The sequence below is a fragment of the Thamnophis sirtalis genome, unplaced genomic scaffold, assembly GCF_051295495.1.
Source record: "Thamnophis sirtalis isolate CommonGarterSnake01/CBP01778 unplaced genomic scaffold, rThaSir2_p1.2 scaffold_13, whole genome shotgun sequence".
NCBI classification, from domain to species: Eukaryota; Metazoa; Chordata; class Lepidosauria; order Squamata; family Natricidae; genus Thamnophis; species Thamnophis sirtalis.
The window spans coordinates 32,083,959-32,107,218 of NW_028261393.1; the positions used below are offsets into that span (position 1 = coordinate 32,083,959).

At 47.6% G+C, this 23,260-nt stretch overlaps 1 protein-coding gene across 1 annotated transcript; it reads left to right on the forward strand.

The window, feature by feature from the left end:
- Positions 1-1,908: 1,908 nt before the first annotated feature.
- POU3F1 (POU class 3 homeobox 1) lies at positions 1,909-3,244 on the forward strand. The gene has a single exon (XM_014068974.2). It carries the CDS (start codon positions 1,909-1,911, stop codon positions 3,043-3,045), a length of 1,137 nt encoding a protein of 378 aa, XP_013924449.1. The 3' UTR covers positions 3,046-3,244.
- The last annotated feature ends 20,016 nt before the right edge of the window (positions 3,245-23,260 follow it).

Here is a 23,260-nt window from a genome sequence, read left to right on the forward strand (position 1 = left end):
ACCCGCACTCGGGGGTAGCCCAGGCTTCGGGGATTGGAGCTGTTTAGGGACGCCTCAGCGAGCGCTGCTGGGAGCCTCTGGGCGGAGTGGAGGAGGGCGGACGGGCAGCAACTCCCTTGGCTGAAGCATCCCCGGAACAAGCGGAGCGGAGCTTTCCTCGCCGGGCAGTGAGGCCAAAGCCGGCTGGTTCGCGGCTTCGGGGAGACTCGGCCGGTTTCGGCTGTGCTTCTGCCGAGGCCGGAGGCTGCAACAGCCCATTTCACGTCGACCGCGGAAAGTTTTCCCCGTTGGCCAGGCCTTGGAGCGGCCAGCGGAATTAGTGCTCGTCAGCGGTCCAGAAACGCCGGCCGACAGCAGCAAGCACCACCGAGCCCGTGGAGGGCGGGGACGGTGGAATCGGCACACTCCTCGCCACTCGCGACGGGGGTGTCATCCAGTGGCTTAAGGCCAGAAAAAGATGGGGGGGGGAGGTTTCCTCTCTGCTCGAGGAGCATTTTGCGCTCCAACAACGCCTGCGGTGGCGGCGGCGTCGAGCAAAGGCAGCTGCTCCGAGAGGCAGTTCGGACTGTCCCCGAATGGCGCTGAGAGTTGTCCCACAGGTTTCCTACCAGAGAGCTCTCCCTGCCACTAAAGAGGGGAAGCCCACTTCGTCCGCATGGGAAGATGCTGGGAGAACATAAAATAACAGGGTTGGAAGGGACCTTGGAGGTCTGCTAGTCCAACCCCCTGCTCGAGCAGGAGACCTCAGACCATTCCGGACAAATGGCTGTCCGGTCTCTTCTTGAAAACCTCCAGTGATGGAGCCCCCACAACTCTTGGAGGCAATTTCCGTTCCAACGATTGTTGTCATTGTCCTGAAATTCGGGGGGCGTTTGGATCTCCCGCCCTCCAGCGCTGCCGGGAGAGACTTCCAGGGGGAGAAACCGAATAGCTTCAGCAACCCATTCGGAAGTCCCTCGCTCGCCGATTCGGCGGAATCGGAAAACCCGAGAAGGGACCGCGGTCATCTGAATAGAGGCAACCGCTAACCGCCGGCCAGAAGCGGAAGAGGAGTCCGGGCCAGGGACGAAGCCGGTGACCAGAAGGAAGCCCCTGGTCCCGCGATGCACGGGCTCCCTTGGCCTTAGCGACGAAGCTGCAGCGGTCGGGGAGGCGTCAAGGGGGAGTCGGGGCAATGTGTATGCGGGGAAGTGGAGCCGGCAGCGGAGGCACCCCGCGGTGCTGTTCAAGCTGCGAGATCAGCCGCCAAAGCGACTTCCAGCGCCCGCGATTTGGCTCGGGAGTGGGCCGTGCGGGCAACGCCCATTCGGAAAAAGGAGAACCTCGCGGGGCGCGCAACTTCAACGGCTGCCCACAAACAGTTCGGGGCGCAGCTCCTCCCGAGACCCGGAGAAACGAGCCGGGGTCATTCCTCGCTTTGCCGCCTATGGACTTACCTGGGTTGACGCCGGGGGACTCACGCTTCCGGTTCCCCGGATTGGAGTAGCGAAGACGACAAGGGGCCCGCAGAAGGGAGCCACGTAGGACCCTGCACCGGCAAAAGTCCGCTTGCGCCCTCCCGCCTCCTCCAACAGCAGCGGGCGCGCTTCTTCCCTTCCTCCTACGCGCTGAGCGCCGGAGCTCCACGAAAGAAGGACCTCCCGCCCCAATCAGGATCGCCTTCCCTGCGCAAATCCCGGGCTGCCGTCTCTAGACGGGGCGGGGGCGGGTCCCTCGCTGGGGCGCCCTATGGAGGTGCGGGACAGCCTGCCACTCGCGGGCGACGGAACCAATAGGGCGCGCGGGGGGGAGTGGCTGTGCTCTGGGCCGAACGGGGCTCTAAAGCGCGCCCCGCCGCCGAGGGTGTCCCAGTGAGAGCCGCAGAGCGCAGAGCGGCCCAGCCACCTCCCGTGCGCGATCCGAGCGGCAATGGCCACCACGGCGCAGTATTTGCCGCGCGGCGCCTCGCTCCTGCCCATGTCCACGCCAGAGGCCGAGCGGCTGCACCAGGGTCCGACCTATCGCGAGGTCCAGAAGATGATGCACCACGAATACCTGCAGGGGCTGGCGGCCACCCCGGGCCACCCCATGGGGACCCTCCCGCACCACCAGTGGCTGCCGGGCGCCACGGGGGACTGGGGCGGCGGCGGAGTCCATCTGGACCACGCCAAGGCCAGCAGCGGGCCGCGCGGAGACTTGGACGGCAGCGGAGGCGGCTTCCACTCACGCTCCCACCTGGTGCACCAGCAGGCGACGGGAGGCGGCGGTGGTCACTGGGGCCAGGGCGGCCCGACGCATCACCTGGGCGGCTGCCCCGCCGCCATGTCCCCGACGGCTGGCGGTCCGCAGCCTCTGCTCTACTCGCAGGCGGCGTACCCGGGGCTCAACGGAATGCTGGGCCCGCAGGCGCCCGCTCTCCACCTGCCGCACGGCCACGACGAGGTGGCGGAGGCCCATCTAGAGGGCTCCCCGACACCGCTGGGGCACGCGGGGCCCGAGCCGCCCTCCGACGAGGACGCGCCTAGCTCCGACGACCTGGAGCAGTTCGCTAAGCAGTTCAAGCAGCGCCGAATCAAGCTGGGCTTCACGCAGGCGGACGTGGGGCTGGCGCTGGGCACCCTGTACGGCAACGTCTTCTCGCAGACCACCATCTGCCGCTTCGAGGCGCTGCAGCTGAGCTTCAAGAACATGTGCAAACTGAAGCCGCTGCTCAACAAGTGGCTGGAGGAAACCGACTCGGGCAGCGGCAGCCCGGCTAGCCTGGACAAGATCGCGGCGCAGGGCCGCAAGCGCAAGAAGCGCACCTCCATCGAGGTCGGCGTGAAAGGCGCGCTGGAGAGCCACTTCCTCCGCTGCCCCAAGCCGTCGGCCCACGAGATCACGTCGCTGGCGGACTCGCTGCAGCTGGAGAAAGAGGTGGTACGCGTGTGGTTCTGCAACCGGCGGCAGAAGGAGAAGCGCATGACGCCGGCCGGGGGCCCGCACCCGCCCGCTATGGAGGACGCTTACTCGCAGGGCGAGGCCTCCCCGCCGCTGCACCATGCGCTCCGGAGCCCGGTGCAATGACTGAAGAGCGGCGCCGGCGGCTGTGCAGCCGGCTGGTCTGGCTGGGACTGGCGGCAGGACTCTTGCGCGGGCGACGGCTTGGGCATCGGGGACGACGGGGAGCCTCGAACCTAGAGAGCAGCCTTCGGCCGCCTCCCCGGCCGGGGCAACCCGTGGCCTTCCCGCCGCGACTCGGCTCTAATTTAAACTCCATATTTATTGACCCCCTCGGAAAAGCCCCGGCCGAGACAAGCGCGGAGGGGCTCCGCTTCCTTGAGGACGCTTCCGGGCTGTGCCTGTTTCCCTCGCCCTGAGGACTCCAGGCGGCGCTTCAAGGCCCGACGGTCCAGACCTCCTCCCTCAGCCGAGCGGTTCCCCGGAGTCTTTCCGAAGGGGGCTCGTGGCCAGCACCCTCGGAGGGGCTCCGCGCCCAGCAAGCGGTTGAAGCCGTTGTCTTCTCCCTTATTTATGTTACAATCAATTATTTTATTAGTCGCATAAAACATTTATCCGGAACCCGCCTCTTGTCTTTGTTGTTAAACACCGAACGAGAAAGACGGGGAGGGCGCAGGGCAGGTTCACCATGGGGCCTGGGAAGGGGCGCGGCGGAGCCCTATTTTTGTTCCCCCCACTGGGCCGCAGCGGCCCGTGCAAAATCCTGCGGTCCCCGGGCGGTCGTGTAAAGCCCGCCCTTAGGGCCGTGCTCTCAATTCGGCCCGAACTCCCAGCCGCTCAGCCGGGAAAGTCGCTCTTCCTCGGTTTGCGCTCGAAGCTCCCCACTCGGGCTAGTGCGTTCTTCCCCTGCCGTTCAAATGAGGCCGGCGCTGGCCGGGAAAGGGAGGTGCAGGTAATGGCAAGTTGGCCCAGGGAGATCCTGCTGGACAGCCGCCGTCCATCCGTCCCCGTCCACGGCTCTGCTTCCGAGATCGGCTTTCGCTGGCCACCTTAGGAAAGAAGGCCGTTTTCGGTGGAAAGCCTCCGAGGAATAGTCTGAGACGTGAAAATAATAGGGAAAACGTTAGCCTTTTTCTGATAGGGGAGCCCGCTTCCACCCGAAGCTCTTTCAAGGAGAGCGTTCAGGTTAGGCCATGATGAAAAGGGTTTAGGGCGCCAAGAGTTTTGTCTTCTTATTATTTCAAAAGAACAGCGAATGATAGCGAAGTAATAGATTTTCGAATTGTGGCCATCTCAGTTTTACTCTGTGCTTTCGTTCTTTATTTATTTAATCCACTTAAGTGTTTGAAATCAACTTTTGTTACAAGAGGAAGACCGAAAATGCTTCCATACCTTTATGGCACTTTGTTGGTTTAAACACTGCGATGCTTTCTTGTTTATTTCTTTGACTTCTTGAAGAGAAAAAGTCGGAAAGACTGACCACACTCCACTGCAAGCCAAACAGCCTTTCGAAGCATTTGTGAGATGGGGAGGAAGGAGCATCCTTTGGAAATATGGTGAGTGTCTTAGATGAACTTCACTATCTTCCATCATTGTTGTGGTTGTCATGCAGACATTGGAGTCAACAGTTTCCTGCCGCTGCCTTTTGCCTGCCAAATGTCCACTTTTAGAGCAAGGTTTTTTTTTTTTTTTTTTTTTTTTTTTTGCTTTTTAGATCACAACCTGTTCTGTGCATAAGTGGCACAATTTCAAGGCAGTGTTCTGGGTGCTGCTTTCCTTCTTCATCCAGACCTTGTGGATCCCCCATCAAAGCTACCAGGGTCTTTTTTAGACCATTAGTGGCCAATAGACAGTTAGTACAGAAGGGACAGCCAATCTCTCAGGAGACACCTGTCCTTCTGGCTCCAGAAGGAAGAAAGCCAATTCATGAGTTGGAGAAAGGAGAGATTAAGCAATCAGCCTAAGAAAGGGGGCTTCCATCAGCTCCATTCTTCCCTGCTAGAGATTGTCAATTTGCACTGCCCAGAGAGGGATTTCAGTTGCTTTTTAAAAAATGCATCTGGTTAGAAAGAACTTCATCCACTATGCTTCCTGCATGTGAAAGGTTGGAGAAAAAGGCAGGATGGAACCAGTCCTTGTGTGACTGCTGAGGAGCACTAGTAATCTTTAACCTTGGTGGAAAGATCCTGGGGAGTCCTTGGTGCTCTCTGAGTTTGGTATTTGCTTGCAGACGATCCTTCCCTTGGGGGGTTAAGATGTCCTCCATTCTCTCCAGAATCTTTTTCCACCTATGAGAGCATCCGCTCTCTTCAAAAGCAGCCAGGCTGTACTGCCACACACACCCCTTCTGCCATTCATACCTCTTCCAACAACTTTCCCAGGTGGAAATCGGAATCTAATCTACTTGGGTTTTGTACACAAAATAGAGAGGAGCCCATCCTTTGCCTCCGGGTGCAAAGTGGATGAATGTATGATGATTGTTTTCTGCATGATGGGGTCCCTTCTCTTAAGGAACTAATGGGATAAGCCAGAGATGTTTTCTTTCATTCATGGGCGGGGAGGGGGAAAGAGATTATATCAGCTCTTACTAGGGAAGAAACCGCTTCTTTTGAGCCTACTATTGGGGGAAAGAAGCCGTATATTTATCATGAGAAAAGCCCAGTTAGTTCTGCTCTTTGGTGTACTATATAAAGACTCCACCAGTAATTAAACCAAGTCAAGAAGTTCAAGGAAACAGCCCCTTTGCATTCACAGGACTGCTGCCTTGTTTTTTCAGCATCTGCTAGACATAATCCCTGATGTCCCTGATGTCTCGCCTATCTCTCTCTCTCTTCTCTCTCCCTCTCTCCCTCCCTCTCCCCTCTGTCTCTGTCTTTGTATGTGTGTGTCTCCCCTCTCTCTCCCTCCCTCCCTCCCTCCTGTCTCCCTGACTCTGTCTCTCTCTATGTGTGTCTCCCCTCTCTCGCTCTCACTCCCTCTCTCACACACACACACATACTCCACACTGCATGGCTCCATATTGCATGGAGTCTCTGAAACTGACTTACTGATACACAACAGGATACGACTCAGCCCTTGAGAATGCTCTCTTTCCAATTGTGTCCCTGTGACTCTGCTAAGCACTTTAAGGGGATGCCCAGGGCAAGGCATACTTTGTGCCAATGGCATGTGGACACCAGTCAGAGAGAGAGAGAGGACAGAAGCCCGGAGGGGGGGTAGGAAGGGGTTTGCCTCTTTTGGAGAAAAAATATACATTGATTAACTTGCTTCATCAATTTATTGATAGATGAGAGTTCAGGTTTCTGACTTACACAGAAGATTGATTGCTGGTTTTTGGTACTTCCATGCTATTCAAATGAAGAACTGTTAGATATTCCCCCCACTGACAGAGGTTTCCACCAAGGTCCTCTGCTCCAGCGGGAACAGAGGTTTAACCCCATTGGTCAAGAGGTCTGACAGATCCCTTTAAAAGGGGATGCTGCCCGATCATTCCCCAGCCGGATGTTTACCTGACTTGCAATAAAGAGTTGTTGTTACTGGAGCCTTTGTGTGCCTTCCTTTACCCGATCTAACAAGAACATTATTATTACAGTTCAGATCCTAAAATTTAAAACAACTATATGGCAGGTCCATGGAAATTCTCAGTCATCCAGGTCATGGTTGTTGTCCCAAAGTTGCCTTTCCAAAAGCAACTGGCCTTTTTTAAATTTTTCCTTGAAGGCATTTTGCTTCTCATCCAAGAAGTTTCTTCCGAAGCAAGGAAAGTCAAATTGCCTTTGGGGCAATTTCGGGACAATCATCAGTGCTAGTAACATCACTAGCACTGATGATGTTACCTAGTTTGGATAATGAAAACAACGAAACTCAGAGAGGACCAAGGACCCCTCAAATATATTCAGCTTATACATGTTACTGATTTTTTAAAAATCCTACAGTGTCCAATAATACAAAAAGCAATGATTACTCAAATATCACAAAAATATAAAATTACAGCAAAAATGCAACATGCAGCCTACAACCAACTTCCAAGAGCAGAAATGGCTAGCTTTTTGCCAGAAGCAAATTAATCGAAGCCACATTAAAGTGGGAAAATGACCCGTGTTTTCCTCTTATCCAGGGTGGGTTTCAAAAATCTTTACTACAGGTTTGGTGGGCGGGGCTAGATGGGTGGGGCATGTGACTGAGTGGGCAGGCCAACTTGACATCACTCATGCACACTCTGTCACATGGCCCCCTCACCAAGCCATGACCACTGAAATGGTGGCGAAAAATTTTGATGGGGGGGGAGGCTCCAGCCTTGCCAGAGCTAAGGCAGTGCCTACAAACTACCCAGTAAGAAAAAAAAGTTTTTGTCCTCCTGGCCCTCAGGAACACTCTGCAGGCTTCAGCAGGGCTGGGAGAAGGGAAAAACACCCCCACTTCTGCGAAAAATGGGGGCATTTTCCTTTCAGGTCCCAAAGTCTGAAAATTTCAGGACAATCTGATCTCAGAAAGAAGTTCAGAGCCACAGAGAAGGCCTCTTTTGTATCACATACAGTTGCTCTGCCTCCCCAAACTCCGTTCCATGAATTCAGCTTCAGAGGAAGCAGCAACAACTAAGTACATCTGTGGGTGACTCTCTCTGTTTCCTGGCATGGACCCTCAGGGGATTTAGCCTGCCAACTTCCTTCTTGTGTTGATTATTCGCAGTTACCTTGATCCTCATCTGCAGAGAGAGCTCTATGGTGGAAGGAAAAAAGAAAATTGGGTGAAGAAGCCATGTAATGCTAGAGAGGCAAAAGCCACGTGTCAAGTGCACACAGGGTTTAACAAGCGTAAATCAGAGGTAAATAGGAAACAAGAAGAAAAAGTGCCTTGAGTTGGTGAAGTGTCTGAAAAAGGAGATACTAACACTCAAGGAATTCCAAACTGAAAATAATAGAAGGCAAATAGAATAAGGCAGCTGTACAAAAAACGCTCTCTAAACAACAACAGGAAGAGCATATCCACAAGGCAGGGAACAAAGACATTACCAAAGAAAAGTGTGTGAGGCTGCTTGGAACGGTAGAGAGTTTGGTGAGAGATGCCCAGGGGAAAAAGAGAGCTCTGAGGCTTTTGCAAATGCCCAGGAAAACCAGCCAAGAGGTAGTTGGTAGGTCCCCAGTCAGCTTGACGTAGCCCTAAGTCATGGCTGGATTACCAAAAGGGACCCTGACTGACTTCTGCCTGCCAAAGATGGACAGCAAGGTGCCCCACCAGGTGTGTGGCCTGCTAGTCTGCTGGGACCCAGACAGCAGCAAGAGGCCCACCAGCATCTTCTCTTTGCCCACATCAGGCAAGGATTTCAGGATTTTGCTGAGCTCAGAGGAGGATCCATTTCTTTTCATTTGAGTGCTTGTTTTCTTAGATTTTGGGAGAACCCCTCTGCAGGTGCACCCACGGCTTTAACAGCACCTGAGATACCGACAGGTGGAAGTACTCTAGATTTCCAAGGTTGATGTGCAAAGCTGATTGCAATTCATTTTTTTCTACATCTATTTCTTTCCTTGTTCCTTGTGTATCCAGTCATGCTTGGGCAATAAAGAATGTTTGTTCATTCACTTATATGGCAGCTCTGAGTCAGGCAAAAAGAGCTGAGACATCATTAGAGCAACCTTAAACTGATACCCAGCTCTGGTTCGCAGGTACTGAGTAGAGAGGAGAGACAGAGGGGAGAGGAAGGGAGGGAGGGAGGGACAGATAGAGAAATCTTGGGGATAATTTAGGAGGTCACTTCTGGGGCTTCTGCTACTTGATAGTCCATCATAGCTCGGAAAGTCTTTCTGTTGCTGTACAGAAGGCAGAAAACAGAATAACAAAAAGGGACCTTGGAGGTCCTCTAGTCCAGGGTCACCAACCTTTTGGACCTCAGGGACCACTAAATTCATAATTTTAAATTCTGCGGACCACTAATATGATCTGCCTAATGGCCTGCTGGGGGGCGTAGCTAGGTGGTCAAGTGACTGGGTGGGCATGGACAACTCAATGTCACTCATGTCAAGGGGTGCCTCGCCAGCCTGTACGTGCCCCTCCCTTCCCAGTCAATCCTCATCTTCTTGCCCATGTTCCTTAGAGCCCCAACAAGAAGAAGTTGTTGGAGCTAAGCAGCCACCCCAAGAAAGGGTTGGCAAAACAACTCGCTCAGTTCAAATTGGATCTGACTGAGAAGGTGGCTCAGCAGAAGCACCTCACTGAGGACTACAAGCATAGGCTTTCCAAGCAGAGGGAAGACATGTGGGAGTGCAAGGCCAGGTACCGGCGCCTGGAGGTTCAGCAGGCTGAGATGGTCAGCCAGTTCCAGGCCATGATAACAGTCCCACTGCAGAGGTGGGCTCCTACAGGTTTGGAGCAGTTCTACCGAGTAGGTAATAACTCAGCTGGCCACACCCCCAAACCAGTTCTATCAGTGGCACATGCTTCTGAGCATGTGCAGAAGTATTTTTTTACCTATTGTGCATCCCTGAGTGAACAGGCAGTGGAAGAAGCCGGAACCCAACCCTGTCCCACTGGAACAAGGCCCTCTGGCTCTTTGCCACCAGTGGCACTTTCTCCAGCCTTTGCCCAAAGCCCTGCACCAGGAGGCTGAAGCAGACCCCAAGTCAGAATTTCTCTCCCCCTCTGACACGTACAAAAAGACCCTGAAGGGGGAGACTCTCTGCAACAACACAAACGTTCATTGTATGTATCCCACCCAGGGGCCATAGTTTGAGAATCCCTGATTTAGAGCAATATAAAAAATGCAAATAATTTTTCTGCGGACCACCAACATTTTCTCGTGGACCACTGGTGGTCCACAGACCACCAGTTGCTGACCACTTCTCTAGTCCAACTCCTTACTCCAGCTGGAGACCATCTATCATTTCAGAAAAATGGTGTCCAGTCTCTTCTTGAAAACCATCAGTGACAGAGCAGAGGGACCTTCTGGGGCCAGGCTTCCCTAGGCCTGCAGCAGCCATATCTGGGCATGGATCAAGGACTACACATCCTTTGGTAAGACCGTGTGGGAGGATGTTCCAGTTCTCCATTGAAGAAAACAATTTGTTTTTGAAGATGAGCCTATAAAGTGGTAGCCATAGGAAGGGGAGATGTATTCTCCAGCTGGATGGCCTAAGCTGGCTTCAACTGCAAAAGATCCAGAACCACCAGCCAGGAACAAACAGCCAAAGTGACCGCTCCTTCCATTTGCACTTTCTTGTGTCCTTTAAGGACACTGTCCACAAGTCTCAACAAGGCCCCCTTCATCATCTTCCAGTCTCTCATAAAAATAAGATTCCCTCTTCAGGACATTTATCCCCTGGGGGAGACCTCCAAACTAGAGTGACCTACTGGAAAAGCTGCATTTCTTCCCCTTGTAGCAATAGGATGCCTTTAAAGGACATGTCTAGATGCACCACAGACCTTCAGATTCCAGTGGGGGCTTCCCTTCACTCACTAGGTCCAAAGGGAAGCCAGAAGGCCATCTGGAGAAAACATGAGCTGCTTTGGGTTCCTACAATAAAACAGGCTTCACATGCCTTGCCTGCCACTCCATTTCCTGGGATGGGGCCAGGAAAGGAGAGAAGGGGGCATTTCTTTTTTGCACCCAATTCCAGCAGCAGAAGCACTCCGGGCGTTATCCCAATTCCAGCCTGCCAGCTCCCACATGAAAGCCCACTGACAGTTCAAGCACCAGCTGGTTCCCTCAGACCCTCTGGCACGTGATGTACTCCTTGTGTCCTGGACCTGACACCCCCCTTCAAAGTGACCAATGTGAAAAAAATAAATCACACTTGGTGGCTGCAGAGGAGGGGAAAATCTTTTGTATTTCTCAATTTTCCGAATCCCACTTTTTAAAAAAACATTTATTTAATCATCTGCCCCTTCCAGAATAAGCTCCATCACAGCATGGAATTGATTTCACCGAAAGCTACAGCGAAGCCCTTCCTCAGTACCGACAGTTGGGGAAACTCTTCTTATGTTAGGTGCCAGATGGGGACTTGATCCAGGTCTGCTGGGGAGCAAGAATGGAAGGAAGAGGAGGAGAGGAAGGCCACCAGTCAGAAAAAAGAGAGGGGCCTCACAGGTGGTCCTGCTTTCTCCCCCTCTGGGAAGAGGCCCCTGGGTCTGTCTGCAGCAAGAGGGCAGGGTGGGAGAGGGGGAAAGCAGAGGGTTCCCACACCTTTCTCAGCTCGCTTGCCAAAAGAAGGCTTCCCGAAGACGTCTCCGAGCGCCCGGCTCATTAGAGACGCATCTCGCTTGGCTGAGGTCCCGCACCTTCCAGCTCATTAGAAAGATGCCGTTGCTGCTGGCTGCACCCCAATCATCTCTGCAATCAGCGCCTTTAATTAGGTTAATTAAATTGTATCAACTTCCCAGGGACACCGTTCCCAGATGCTGATGAGCAGCCAAACCAGCCCCTGCTCCAGCTGCAGCCCAGAAGCCGCCGCTGCCCTTCCCTCTACTCATCGGAGATGCCTGGGGAAGGGGTCTTACCTTGGGGCCTTCCCCCTTTCCAAAAGGGGGCCGCAGTTTAAGCAGTGCAAACCCGCGCGCTCTGCCCTGCTCGGAGGGTAGAAGAGCAGCTCGCGGCTCCAAGGCTGCCCGGGACGGGTTCCGTTTCTCCTTGGAAAACGGGCTCCCACAAAGAGCTGCAGCTTCTGGCATCCCGGCGCGCAGTTCTGGGAAGCCTTCCATGGCCGGTGTGGGGCTCCAACATGATGGGCTGTCAGGTGCAGGTGCCGCTCGCTTCCTCGCAGGGAGATAGCCCTCTCCCCAAATTCCCGCTGGGGAACAAGTGGGGAGGCCACACTGCCACTCCTGCCAGCAGGCCCCGACCCCGGCAATAGTCTGCACACCGCACACACCCTCACCATTTCCCATCTCCATCCATTTTGCACCGAGCTTGGAGAGAAACCACATTTTCCTAGGTGGTCCTTGACCCTTTGGCCGCCTGCTCTTTTTCAGCTTTGCTGAAAAACAAGTTGAACTGTAGTCAGAACCCTCTGCCTAGTCCTGTCCTGCCTGTATTCTAGATTTGTGTAAAAGTGTGACACAAATAACACAAATAAATAATGGTCCAGTTTTATTTCCAACTTTTGGAACTATGTCCATTACAGAATTTGCTTTTTCACAACTCCTGCAACTAAACAAATCTCAGAGAGATTTCAATTTTGATCCTGAGTGTCATTTCATGTTTTATGTCACCCCAGCTTTTTCAGGTAGAGGGGTGTCGCCTTCTCCTGGTTTCAAGGCATCCCCTGAGGTACCAGCCAGCCCATTGTGAGAGGTTTTCCTGCAGCCCTTTGCAACTGCTTTTGAGCTCACTGTCCTGAATCATAAGCTCCTTATAGGCTTGCAAGACAACTCTCACAAGACTCTTCCCCTTCCAGTGGGGACATGTCCAATAGCCACAGGAAAACAGAAAAATGGTGAAACTGTAAGGTGGTGAGAATGCTGCCTCTCTGCTCAGAAAAAACCCTCTTGGCTGCTCACCTACCTAGAAGGGCTGGTGTGGTATCATGAACCACAAATTACTCAGCTTCCTGTTAGCCTTGCACATTGCAACAAACCACCATTCAGTCTCTCTCCTCCATCATCTCAGCCATTATCTTTTAGGGACAGATACTTCAGAGGGAGGGGGGAGGAGCAGGACAAGCCAACCAATTACCTCCAGTGAATCTGCTTGGAGAAGCCTAGTAAGCCCACCCTACCTAAAGCTCCTGTTCTAGTTAGCGTCAAGTTCCAAGTGCCTTCCATGAAACAGCACTGCCACCTGCTGGGCATCCATTCACAACACTGACCTTGCCATTGAAGAGCACACCTGTACACAGCAACTCCCCTCTCTCACGCTGAAGCCTCCAGGGCATATAAGCACAGGCACAGTACCAAATTCTACAACATGCAGAAGTGCCCTGCAAGCTCCACCTTTTTTATACTTGCATCACAACCTGTCAGGCCTGCAGTTATATCCCTTTTAGGATCTTTGGCCTGCCACACTCTCTCTTATTTCATTATGTTGTTTCATTAGTGTAGTAGTTGTGAGGGGGAATAGAAAGGAGTAGAATTGTGGAATGTGTTGTTGTCATTCTTTTCTAGAAGCCCAAGGTCATCTTTTGTCTCCGCACCTCTGCACCTGACCGGAACCAGCTGGGTGGAGAAACCAGTGTGGAAGAAGATGATTGGACCATGTGATGGATTTGTGGGTGTGGTGACAAGATCATAAACTTTCAACTGGGTGGGAATCCTAGGTAACTTCCAGAATTTGGATTCCACAGATGTGCTAAGATGTCTAACTTATTAAATTGGAACTTTAAGGATCATTTTGCCTTGGACTCTGATTTAATTCTGCACGATACTTGAAACACTGACATTATCCCAATTCTTCTTTTAAAATAAATCACCAGCACCCCAGCAACAGGGGCTGGTGAGGGGTTGCTGATTCCCAACGCTGACCGGATCAGCATAAAATATCAGCGAACAATTATGAGAAATCATTTTGAGATAAGAAGCTGAGATGAGACGCTTCTCTGCAAACCTTCAAGGGTGAAGGAATTTCTGTTTCAAGATTTATTGCATCTGGCAAGAGGCACAGCCTCAGGGGGATGGAACAGAGGGACTGGAGAGGCTTATTCTCCACACGACTAGAGGATGGCCAGAAGATCTGATGGATGGAGATCCGAGCCACCCTCACGCAGTCATCTCTGATGGGCTTCCTGGACCATTTTGGACAACATGAGTGCATGCTCCCCCGCCCTTCCCCCCAGCCAAGGCTTGGGGAAAAAAACTGGAGTGGAGATTTTGACTCCTTCCAAACAGCGATAAATGAAATGAACCAATACCCTGCAAGTGAGTTGAAGACAGATTCCCTATCAAAATGGGAAATTCAACCCAGCCAGCAAGAAGGGATTTGGCCAGCATCTTTCACTTGCCAGCCACCAGAAATTGGGATGCAGCTTGTGAATGAAGCATCACCAAATTGGGCTTTCTTTCCAGAGTATGGATGGATAAGATGCCAGTGGGCACCTCCTTGGCCATCAACATGGGAAAAACCTCCAAGCCAGCAGAGGGGGCCTTGGGACATAACCCCCCCCCCAGCCAGCCATCGTTGGTTGAATTGCAACCTGTGAATCAGGCAACCCCGGGATGGGTCTTAACCCCAGGTCATGGATGGAAGGAATGCCAGTGGGCACCTGCCCTCCCTCAGCAGATGGCACCATGGCAGATAACTGGGCAGTGGCCAACCGAGGGATTGACCTCCCCACCAGTTCCAGTCTCCCCTGCAATGCCCCAACAGGTTCTTACCCCACCTTCCTACAAAGGTTCTCAACAATGGAAGAAGGGATTGCCAAGGGGGAAGCTACAGAATGGATAGCGGAACAATGTGATGAGGCAGTTCCTAAGTTTAGAGATGTAACTAGGTTCCTTTCCTCGTGGGGCCAATAAAATGCCATCATTTTTTCCCCCCAAACGATGCATTTATTTCCATTTCATTCCATACCATCACATGTATACTGTGCATAACCGGGGCATATAACATTGAATAATAAACACAGCCCTCGCTTTTATAAACAATACCCCCCAAAATACAAACCCAATATACCACCTTGACCCACCATACACCCTCTTTCACCCCCCTCCAACTTTCGTTCTTCCTTCCGACATTCCCCTCTACCTACTTCCCCTCCCCCTCTAACACTCCTCTCTCCCAATACCTTCCCTCCCTTCCTTCTCTTCCTGCCTCCAATCCTCTCTCCCACCCTCTCTACCCCTCTTTCTTCTTTCGCTCTACTCCTCTCTTCGGTGTATTTGTATTATCTATCAATATGTTCAGCTTGTCCTGTTCTTACCCTAACATTAAGAAGCCACAGTATACAAGTGCAATCATGTACTTTAAGATCTATTATATTTCCCCCCTCCCCCCCTCCCCCTAAAACCCCACCTCCCTTCCCTCCCCCCGACTTCCCAGAGCCCGTACACGGTATAACTTTTTAACAAACACAGTCTAAAGTATCTTAAAACAACTCAGCTTCTTACTGTTACCCAAACTTTAAACAGTTTAACTTATTGCTAATCTTAAGCATAGGCTATCTGGAGTTTCTTAGTCCCATATTTGCTTTGTGTATAATCAATCCATTTTTTCCAGTCTCGTTTATATCTCTCGTTTGAATGTTCTTTAAGATATGCTGAAATTTTTGCCATCTCGGCTAAGTTTATAACTTTCAAAGTCCATTCTTGAGTTGTAGGCACGTCTTCCTTCTTCCAATATTGCGCCACCAACAGTCTTGCTGCCGTTATTAAATACAGAACCAAGTTAATCTCCACCGCTGTAAAGTCAATACATATACCTAATAAAAACAACTAAGGGGTGAATTTTATCCTTCTTTTGAAGATATTTTGCATGATCCACCATATTTTTATCCAAAATGCCTTAACCTTACGACATGTCCACCATATATGAAAATATGTAGCGTCAAGAGAACCACATCTCCAACATTTAGGTTGTACATTCGGATACATAGAAGCGAGCTTTTTGGGATCTAAATGCCATCTATAAAACATCTTATAAAAATTTTCTCTCAAATTTTGTGCTTGTGTAAATTTCACATTTCTTACCCATATTCTTTCCCATGTGTCCAGCATTATTGGTTCCTCAATATTCTGAGCCCATTTTATCATACAGTCTTTAATCAGTTCCATTTCGGAATCCATCTGTATTAGTAAATTATATATCCTCTTTATATGCATTAAGCTTTGATCTCTTATTTGTTTAAACAGATTGTCCTCAACTTTAACAAAGCCAGTTTTTTTATCTATTTTCCACCTAGCCTGTAATTGGCCATACTGAAACCATGTTTGAACTACCTTCTCCCCTTTAAGTACCTCTAAAGATTTTAATTGCAACACCCCCCTTTCTGAAGTGAGAAGTTGTCTGTAAGTGGTTCTATCATGTTTTTGTTCAATATTCATATTTTGAATTGCATGTCTAGGAATTGCCCACATGGGCAACTTATTGTTTAGTTTGTGTTGATATTTTTTCCAGACCCGCAATAAAGCATTTCTTAAAATATGGTTTTTAAAATTCTTATCCAATTTTTTGTTAAATAACAAGTAAGCATGCCAACCATATAACAAATCATGTCCCTCAATATTCAATATTCTATCATTGGTTAAGTGGATCCAATCACTAATTGCAGATAATGCCACTGCATCATAATATAATTTTAAGTTAGGTAACTTCAATACTCCTCTTTCACGTACATCCTGCATTATTTTCATCTTTACCCTCGGCTTCTTTCCTGCCCATACAAATTTGTTGATACCCTTCTGCCATTCTAGAAGGTTCGCATCTCTTTTGAGTATTGGTAACATTTGAAAAAGAAATAAAATTTTTGGTAAGATGTTCATTTTCACTGCCACTATCCTACCCAACAAAGATAAATGCAGTTTCTCCCACTTATTCATCTCCGCCTGTATACTATGCCAAAGTGGTTCATAATATGCTTATATAATTTCCCATTTGAAGTTAAAATATTAACTCCAAGATATTTGACTTTTTTAACTACCTCACATCCTAGCATCACTCTTAATTCTTCCTTTTGTTTAGTATTCATATTTATGGCTAATATTTTGGTTTTTCCTAAATTTATTTTAAAGCCAGAGACTTGGCCATATTGATTAATCGTATTCATTAAAACCGTGCTGGATTCCTGCGGTTGTTCCAATATTATGACCAAATCATCCGCAAAGGCCCGGACCCTATATTCTTGCTGTCTAATCTTGATCCCTTTTAAACCATCCAAGCCCCGTATTTTATTCAACAATACTTCCAAAGTTATAATGAACAATAGTGGGGACAAAGGACAGCCCTGTCTTGTACCTTTTTCAATTTGAAAAGAGTCTGTTAAGCTTCCATTGACTATGATTTGGGCTGTTTGCTGTTGGTATATTGCATCAATTGACCGTAAAAAGCTATCTCCTATCTGCATGTTTTGCAATATCTTCAACAGGAATTGCCAATTAACTCGATCAAAGGCCTTCTCAGCATCCAAAAATATGAATGCGGCAGGGATTTGATTATTCTTTCCCAAATATTCTAAAGCATTAATGATTAATCTAACATTGCTCTTCATCTGTCTCCCCTGTATAAAACCAGTTTGGTCGGTATGTATCAATTGTTGAATGACCACCATTAACCTATTTGCTAATATTTTAGTAAAAATTTTATAATCTACATTAAGTAATGAAATAGGTCTATAATTTTTTGGCTGAGTAATATCTTGATCTTCTTTGGGTATCAGTGATATAAACGCTGTCTTCCATGATGGGGGCACTTTACCTTCCGATTGAATTTTATTAAATAATTCTCTAAGAGGTTCTACCATTTCTAACTGTAAGTTTTTATAATAAACCGCTGTTAGGCCATCTGTACCTGGTGCTTTCCCTAACTTTAGTTGTTTAATTACCTGCAGGATTTCCCCAGAGGTTATTGGTTGGTTCAACTTTTGCCTGTATTCTTCTCTAACTAAGGGGATTTTCTCTTTATCTAAGTATTTATCTATGTCTAAACCCCTAATTTTGTCCCCTTTGTACAATTCTGTATAAAATTCCCGAAATGCCTTTTGGATCTCCTCCTGTTGAAACACCTCCTTCCCTCTATAACACAATTTAGATACATTTCGAGTTTTTCTTTTTTTCCTAATCTGATAAGCCAACCACCTACCGGGTTTATTTGCGTTGCAGAAAGTATTGTTTTGCATATAATAAACTGGTGGCTACCTGGTCAGAGATCAGCATATCAAATTGGGATATTAATATAGAGATTGCTTCCTTAGCCTTTATATCGCCTGGATTCAGTATTAATTCCAACTCTTTCCCTTTAATTTCCTCTTCCAATTCTTTTCATTTTTGCCCTTGTTTGTGTCTATGTATTTTGTTTATATTCATCAATACTCCTCTCATATACGCTTTGCTTGCATCCCATACATATTCCATAGATGTACCCTTATTCATGTTGAGAGCAAAGTATTCAGATAACAATTTTTTACAATCATTAATGTACTTTTCATATCTAAATAAATTTTCATTCAACCTCCAAGACCTTCTTGCCTGCACTACCCTTCCCAGTTCCATCCAAACTGGGTTATGATCCGAAAGAACTCTCGCCGCAATCTTTGTCTTCTTCACCCTAGAAAGTAAATCATTAGTAATTAGTATAAAATCAATCCTTGATAAGGATTGATGTCTGTCAGAGAAAAAGGTGAAGTCATATTCCTCTGCATTCCTTTCGCGCCAAACATCTCGCAATTCGAAATCATCCATCATGTCAAAAAAAGATTTGGGTAACTTAGCTCGGATTTTAGTGTTCGGGCGAGATGTCTTCTTATCTCTTTTAGTATCAATCACACCATTCCAGTCACCCAGTAGTATACAAGACTTAAAGTCCCACTGTACTAATTTAGCATGGAGATTTCTATAAAATCCATCTTGCTGTTGATTAGGAGCATAAATTCCCAAAAGTAATGTCTTTTTCCCTTCTAAGATTAAGTCTAGTGCGATATATCTTCCAAAGGGATCTGCTTCAATTAGCTCGGCTTTAATGTCTTTTCTTAAGTATACAACTATGCCATTTTTCTTTTCCGTAGCAGAGGTCACAAAATGTTGACCAAAAACAAATATTTTTGATCAGTTGATTTGATATGAGTTTCTTGCAAACAAATTATATCATTCTTAAACTGTTTGAGATAATGAAATATTTTCTTTCTCTTCTGTGGAGAGTTCAGTCCGTTCACATTCCATGTCAAAATCTTAGTTGTCATTCTTGGTTGCCTGAAGTTTTTTTAGAGCCTCCCGCATGGCCTGTCTAACCTTTGGTCTGGCTCCTCCCACGACTTCTGAACTTGTTGCTGTGACTCCTTGATCAATGGCCAGTGATTGTTGAGATTGTTGCGTTGTAGCTTGTTTTTCCATTTGTCTGGTAGTCGTACGGTTAGGTCTTTGTTCCTTGACCCCTTGCCCTTCCGGGAGGGGAAGATGGTACGTTTTATCTGGTAGTTGTGTGGTTTGCTGTTTATCTTGTCCTTCTCGTGATCTTTCTCCATATCCAGATAATTCAGGGTGTCCCACCTTCAGGATCTTATGATAGAAATCTCGAGCTTTCCATACAGAGTTGAGACGATATCTTTGCTTGTCAAATGTAACTATGATACCAAATGGGACGTCCCATCTATACTGTATCTGACGCTTTCTGAGCTCTTCCACTAAAAAAGCATAATCTCTCTTGGCTCTTAGCATTTGAGGTGGTATTTCTTTCAAGACAATCAAATCCTGTCCGCCAATTTGAAGCCTGGTATTATAGGACTCTTGTAGTATCATGTTTCTGAACTCTCTTGTAACAAAGTATATTACCACATCTCGAGGGAGTTGCTTCTGTTTTGCCGCCCAAGAATTAACGCGATAAATTTTGTCGATCTGCCAATCAAAATTGGATCCCGGTCTTCCCACCAGACAGTCAAAAGCCTCTGAAAACATCTGCTTTAAGTTCTCCTGTTTCTCTTCACGCAGCCCCCTAACTCTTAATGCAAGCTCCATCTGTTTATACTGTATCATAATAATTTGTTTTTCAGCATTTTCAACTTTTTGTTCCACCACTTCAGTTTTAGATGTCAAGTTAGTTTTAGCTTCATTAAGAACCTCTAAATTCTCTTCCATTCCAGAAACATATTCTGTCAGTACATTTACAATTCCCATCATATCATCATTCATTTTGGTGATCTTAGTATCAAATTTATCATATAAGACTTTTATCTCATTCCTTATTTCATCTCTGAATTCTCTGAAGGTTTCTAAATTCTGTTCTCTAGATTCTCTAAACATTTCCAAAAAGAATTCTTTCGTTGGTACTTCTCCACTAGGGGGCATAGAGGGTGGGGGCTGCGACTTTGTGCCAGGTATGGGGGACGTAGCTCTTGGAAGTAATTTCACTGGATTTAATTTTGATGCCATTATGTCTTTGCTTTAAGCACTTAATCAAAAGAAAGAAAGGAAAAGTTCCTCCCTTTTTGCAGAGAGTTTACGGAAGGTTTCAAAAGACTGGCATTACACCAAAACAGTTCAGCAAAAAAAAAAAAAAACTCTGTTTGGAATGTCTCTATATTAGCAGAGAGTCTTTGAAAACTTTTAGAGGTTGATAAGAAAAGAATCTACAGAGAAGTAGAGCTGATTAATTTGTGAGAGGCTATTCCTTTGATTCCTTGCCAAGGAACTAGGGAGATACCATTATTGCAAATGCGAAAGCTACAGAATCGCCATTTTGAAAACAGTTGCACAAAGGAAGCCTTTATAACACCGAAGCTAAGATTTTTCTTAGGAATAACAAATAAAGTTCTCAGGTACGGGCTCTGCTTGTATTAGTTTCAGATAAAATAGTTTCAAAAATTGTCCTAAGAGGGGTTTCTTTTCCTTGTGCTGTAAAAAACAGCCGAGATTTTTGGCCGGAGGTATGACTCAGCTTTGGTTGACTCCCCGCTTCTGTTCGCAGCAAAAAAAAAAAAAGCTGCAAACTTCAAAGAAAGCTCTTACCAGCTGGGTCTCTCTCTGCTATCTTCTTATCTGAAGAAAGAGATATCTACGGGTGTTTAAGTAGATAACGAGCCAGAAATCTGGGGGCAGCTCCATTAAGCCACCGCCAACGGCAAAGTCCCGCCCCGGAAGTAAAATGCCATCATTGCTGTCAACTTGGCCACAAAGCATCAGAGTGCTTGGCTCCAGCCCCAATGCCACAACCATGCACACCAACCACTACGGCGGTAAAGAGAAGACCCCAGATGCCATCACAGAAGAGTCATCTGGGCCAACAATCTCTGGAAGAGGATCCCCAACTTAAGGTGACGAAGAGTCCTACCAATGAGGAGGCCTCGGAGGAGGAAAATGCTGAAGAACAAACGTGTCTACCAATCACCATGGCGGTAAAGAGAAGGCCCCAGATGCCACCACAGAAGAGTCATCTGGGCCAACAACCTCTGGAAGAGGATCCCCAACTTAAGGATGATGAACAGTTCTACCAAGGGGGAGGCCTCGGAGGAGGAAAAGAGCAACCTCTGGAAGAGGATCCCCAACCTAAGGTGACAAAGAGTCCTACCAATGGGGAGGCCTCGGAGGAGGAAAATGCTGAAGATGACCCAATAGTGAATGCACCCATCCACCCCTTCGCCTTCCAAGTCAACTCAACCTCCAAGTACCTAAGATGGGGGTGGAAGGGGAAGTTGAAGCAGTTGTGGACACCAGTTGCACTCGATGCTTAATCAGCATGTCGATTGTCAAGCAACTAGGCATAAGCACAAGACCTCTAGCCTGTCCCATTCGGGTTGAGCAGGTAGATGGAACACTAATTGGAGGGGCCCAAGCCACGCTAGTAACTGAACTGGTGAAGTTACAAGTGGGCCGCCACTATGAGATTCTCAGATTCATTGTGGCTCCAGAGATGCCGGAAAAAATAATCTTGGGGCTTGCATGGCTTGACAAGTGGAAGCCTACGATAAAGTGGGAAGACGGTGGTAGGAAATTGATGTTTGTATTTGAGCCACTACCACTGGTGGAGGAAAAGGGCCAGCCAGGGATGATTGAATCCAAGAGCCCAGAACCTGCAGCAGAGACAAAAAACCCAAGGGTCCAACAAGTACCAAAAAACTTGTTGGGGGATGTTTTGTCGAGAAAACCGCAGTATGACAGTAATGGAAACCAGGATAAGCTGATGACAGCTATGAAATTGGTGCTCCTAACAGACCAGTTGCTCAACAACAACCAGGAAATCCTAACAATGGAAAATGGATTAGCCTGGAAGGGATCCAAACTGTACGTCCCTGCGGGATTGAGGCTGGAAGTTCTACAGTGAAGCCATGAGGCGGAACTAGGAGGCCACTTTGGATTCCTAAAAATGCTCTACCTCGCCAGGTGTCAACTTTGGTGGCCAAAGATGGAATCAGAGGTGGAAGATTACGTAAAAAGCTGTGATACTTGGAGGAGCCAATGTTGCAAAGAGATGGTTGTGTGGTCTCAATGCTCTGAGACCACAGCCAATACTTTTGCCACTGGATGGTCCCAATGGACCTAAACCGTCCCGAAGAGATGGTGAACAGGAAGAATACATCTTGCTGATCTCGGGGATATCACAAAATCCTTGAAAGAAGCAAGAGAAGATCTTCACGCCAGTGACAAAAATTCCAGCCACAAGGCTGACAAAGTCGGGGCGGCCCAAAACAGAAGGATATGGAAAGAGAAAGTGTTTTCAGCTGGTGAGGAATTTTTATTGTTTTAAAAAATAGTTTGCCTATAAAAACTCAAAAATAAATTTAAATTACAGAACAACTAAGCGGCGGAATTGAATTTGGAATGGTTTTGGACAGTGGTTATCTTACTTTTTAAATGTTATTTACATGGATCGAATCTATGCAAGCCTTTTGAAATGGATGGACTAAGTTTTCTTCTCTCTTTGTGACTCTCTGTAATTTACAGATTAAAGTTTTCCTCTTTATTCCTGTTGCCATTTACAAAAAGAAACTCTTTAAGAGTGTTTACGCTCTTAAAGTAGTAGAATACTGTTTGAATATTCAAAACAGAACATTTCTTCTTTTTTCTTTCACGGATTGCTTACTTGGCGCCCCAAGGCTTTGTTTTGGCTACACACTGATAAGAACGCACAGATGTCCCTTTGAAATTTGAGCAGAGAGGAGAAATCTTTTAAGCTAGGGTTGCTGTATTTGTCAGAATGACACAATACCCAGAAAAAATAGAGGTTTTGACTTTGCAAGATATACTTTCAGAACTACAGAAATTATTAAATAAAGAAGAGAAACAATTGGAATACTTAGAGCACATAACAAGAAAATATGATGAAAAAATTGAAAATGTTCATCAAATGCAAAATGGGGTGATTGAAACTCAAAACACCGAAGAGGAAAATGAATATAAAGAGACCAAACCTGATATCTATGGTAATTGGTTTGTTCCTGAAAATGGAAAGAATGGAATACAGAAAGAGGAATTAAATGGAGAGGAAATCTACTTCAAGGGCCAAGATATAGAAGAAGATAAAATTAAAGAACCTATGGACTTAAAGAAATTCCACTAGCAAAAGTTTTGATAACACTGCTGACAATCAAAGACAAACTGAATAACTAAACAGAAAGAGGGCATCAAGATTATATGAGAGATCTTATAAGCAAGGAGTTGCTAAGAGAAGTCCATTCAAAGCTGATCAAGAAGACGACTAGAGGATTGATACCACAAATAGCAGAAGATATGAGATTGTTTTGTTATTGGAAAGATACAGGTTGATAGATGGAAGAAT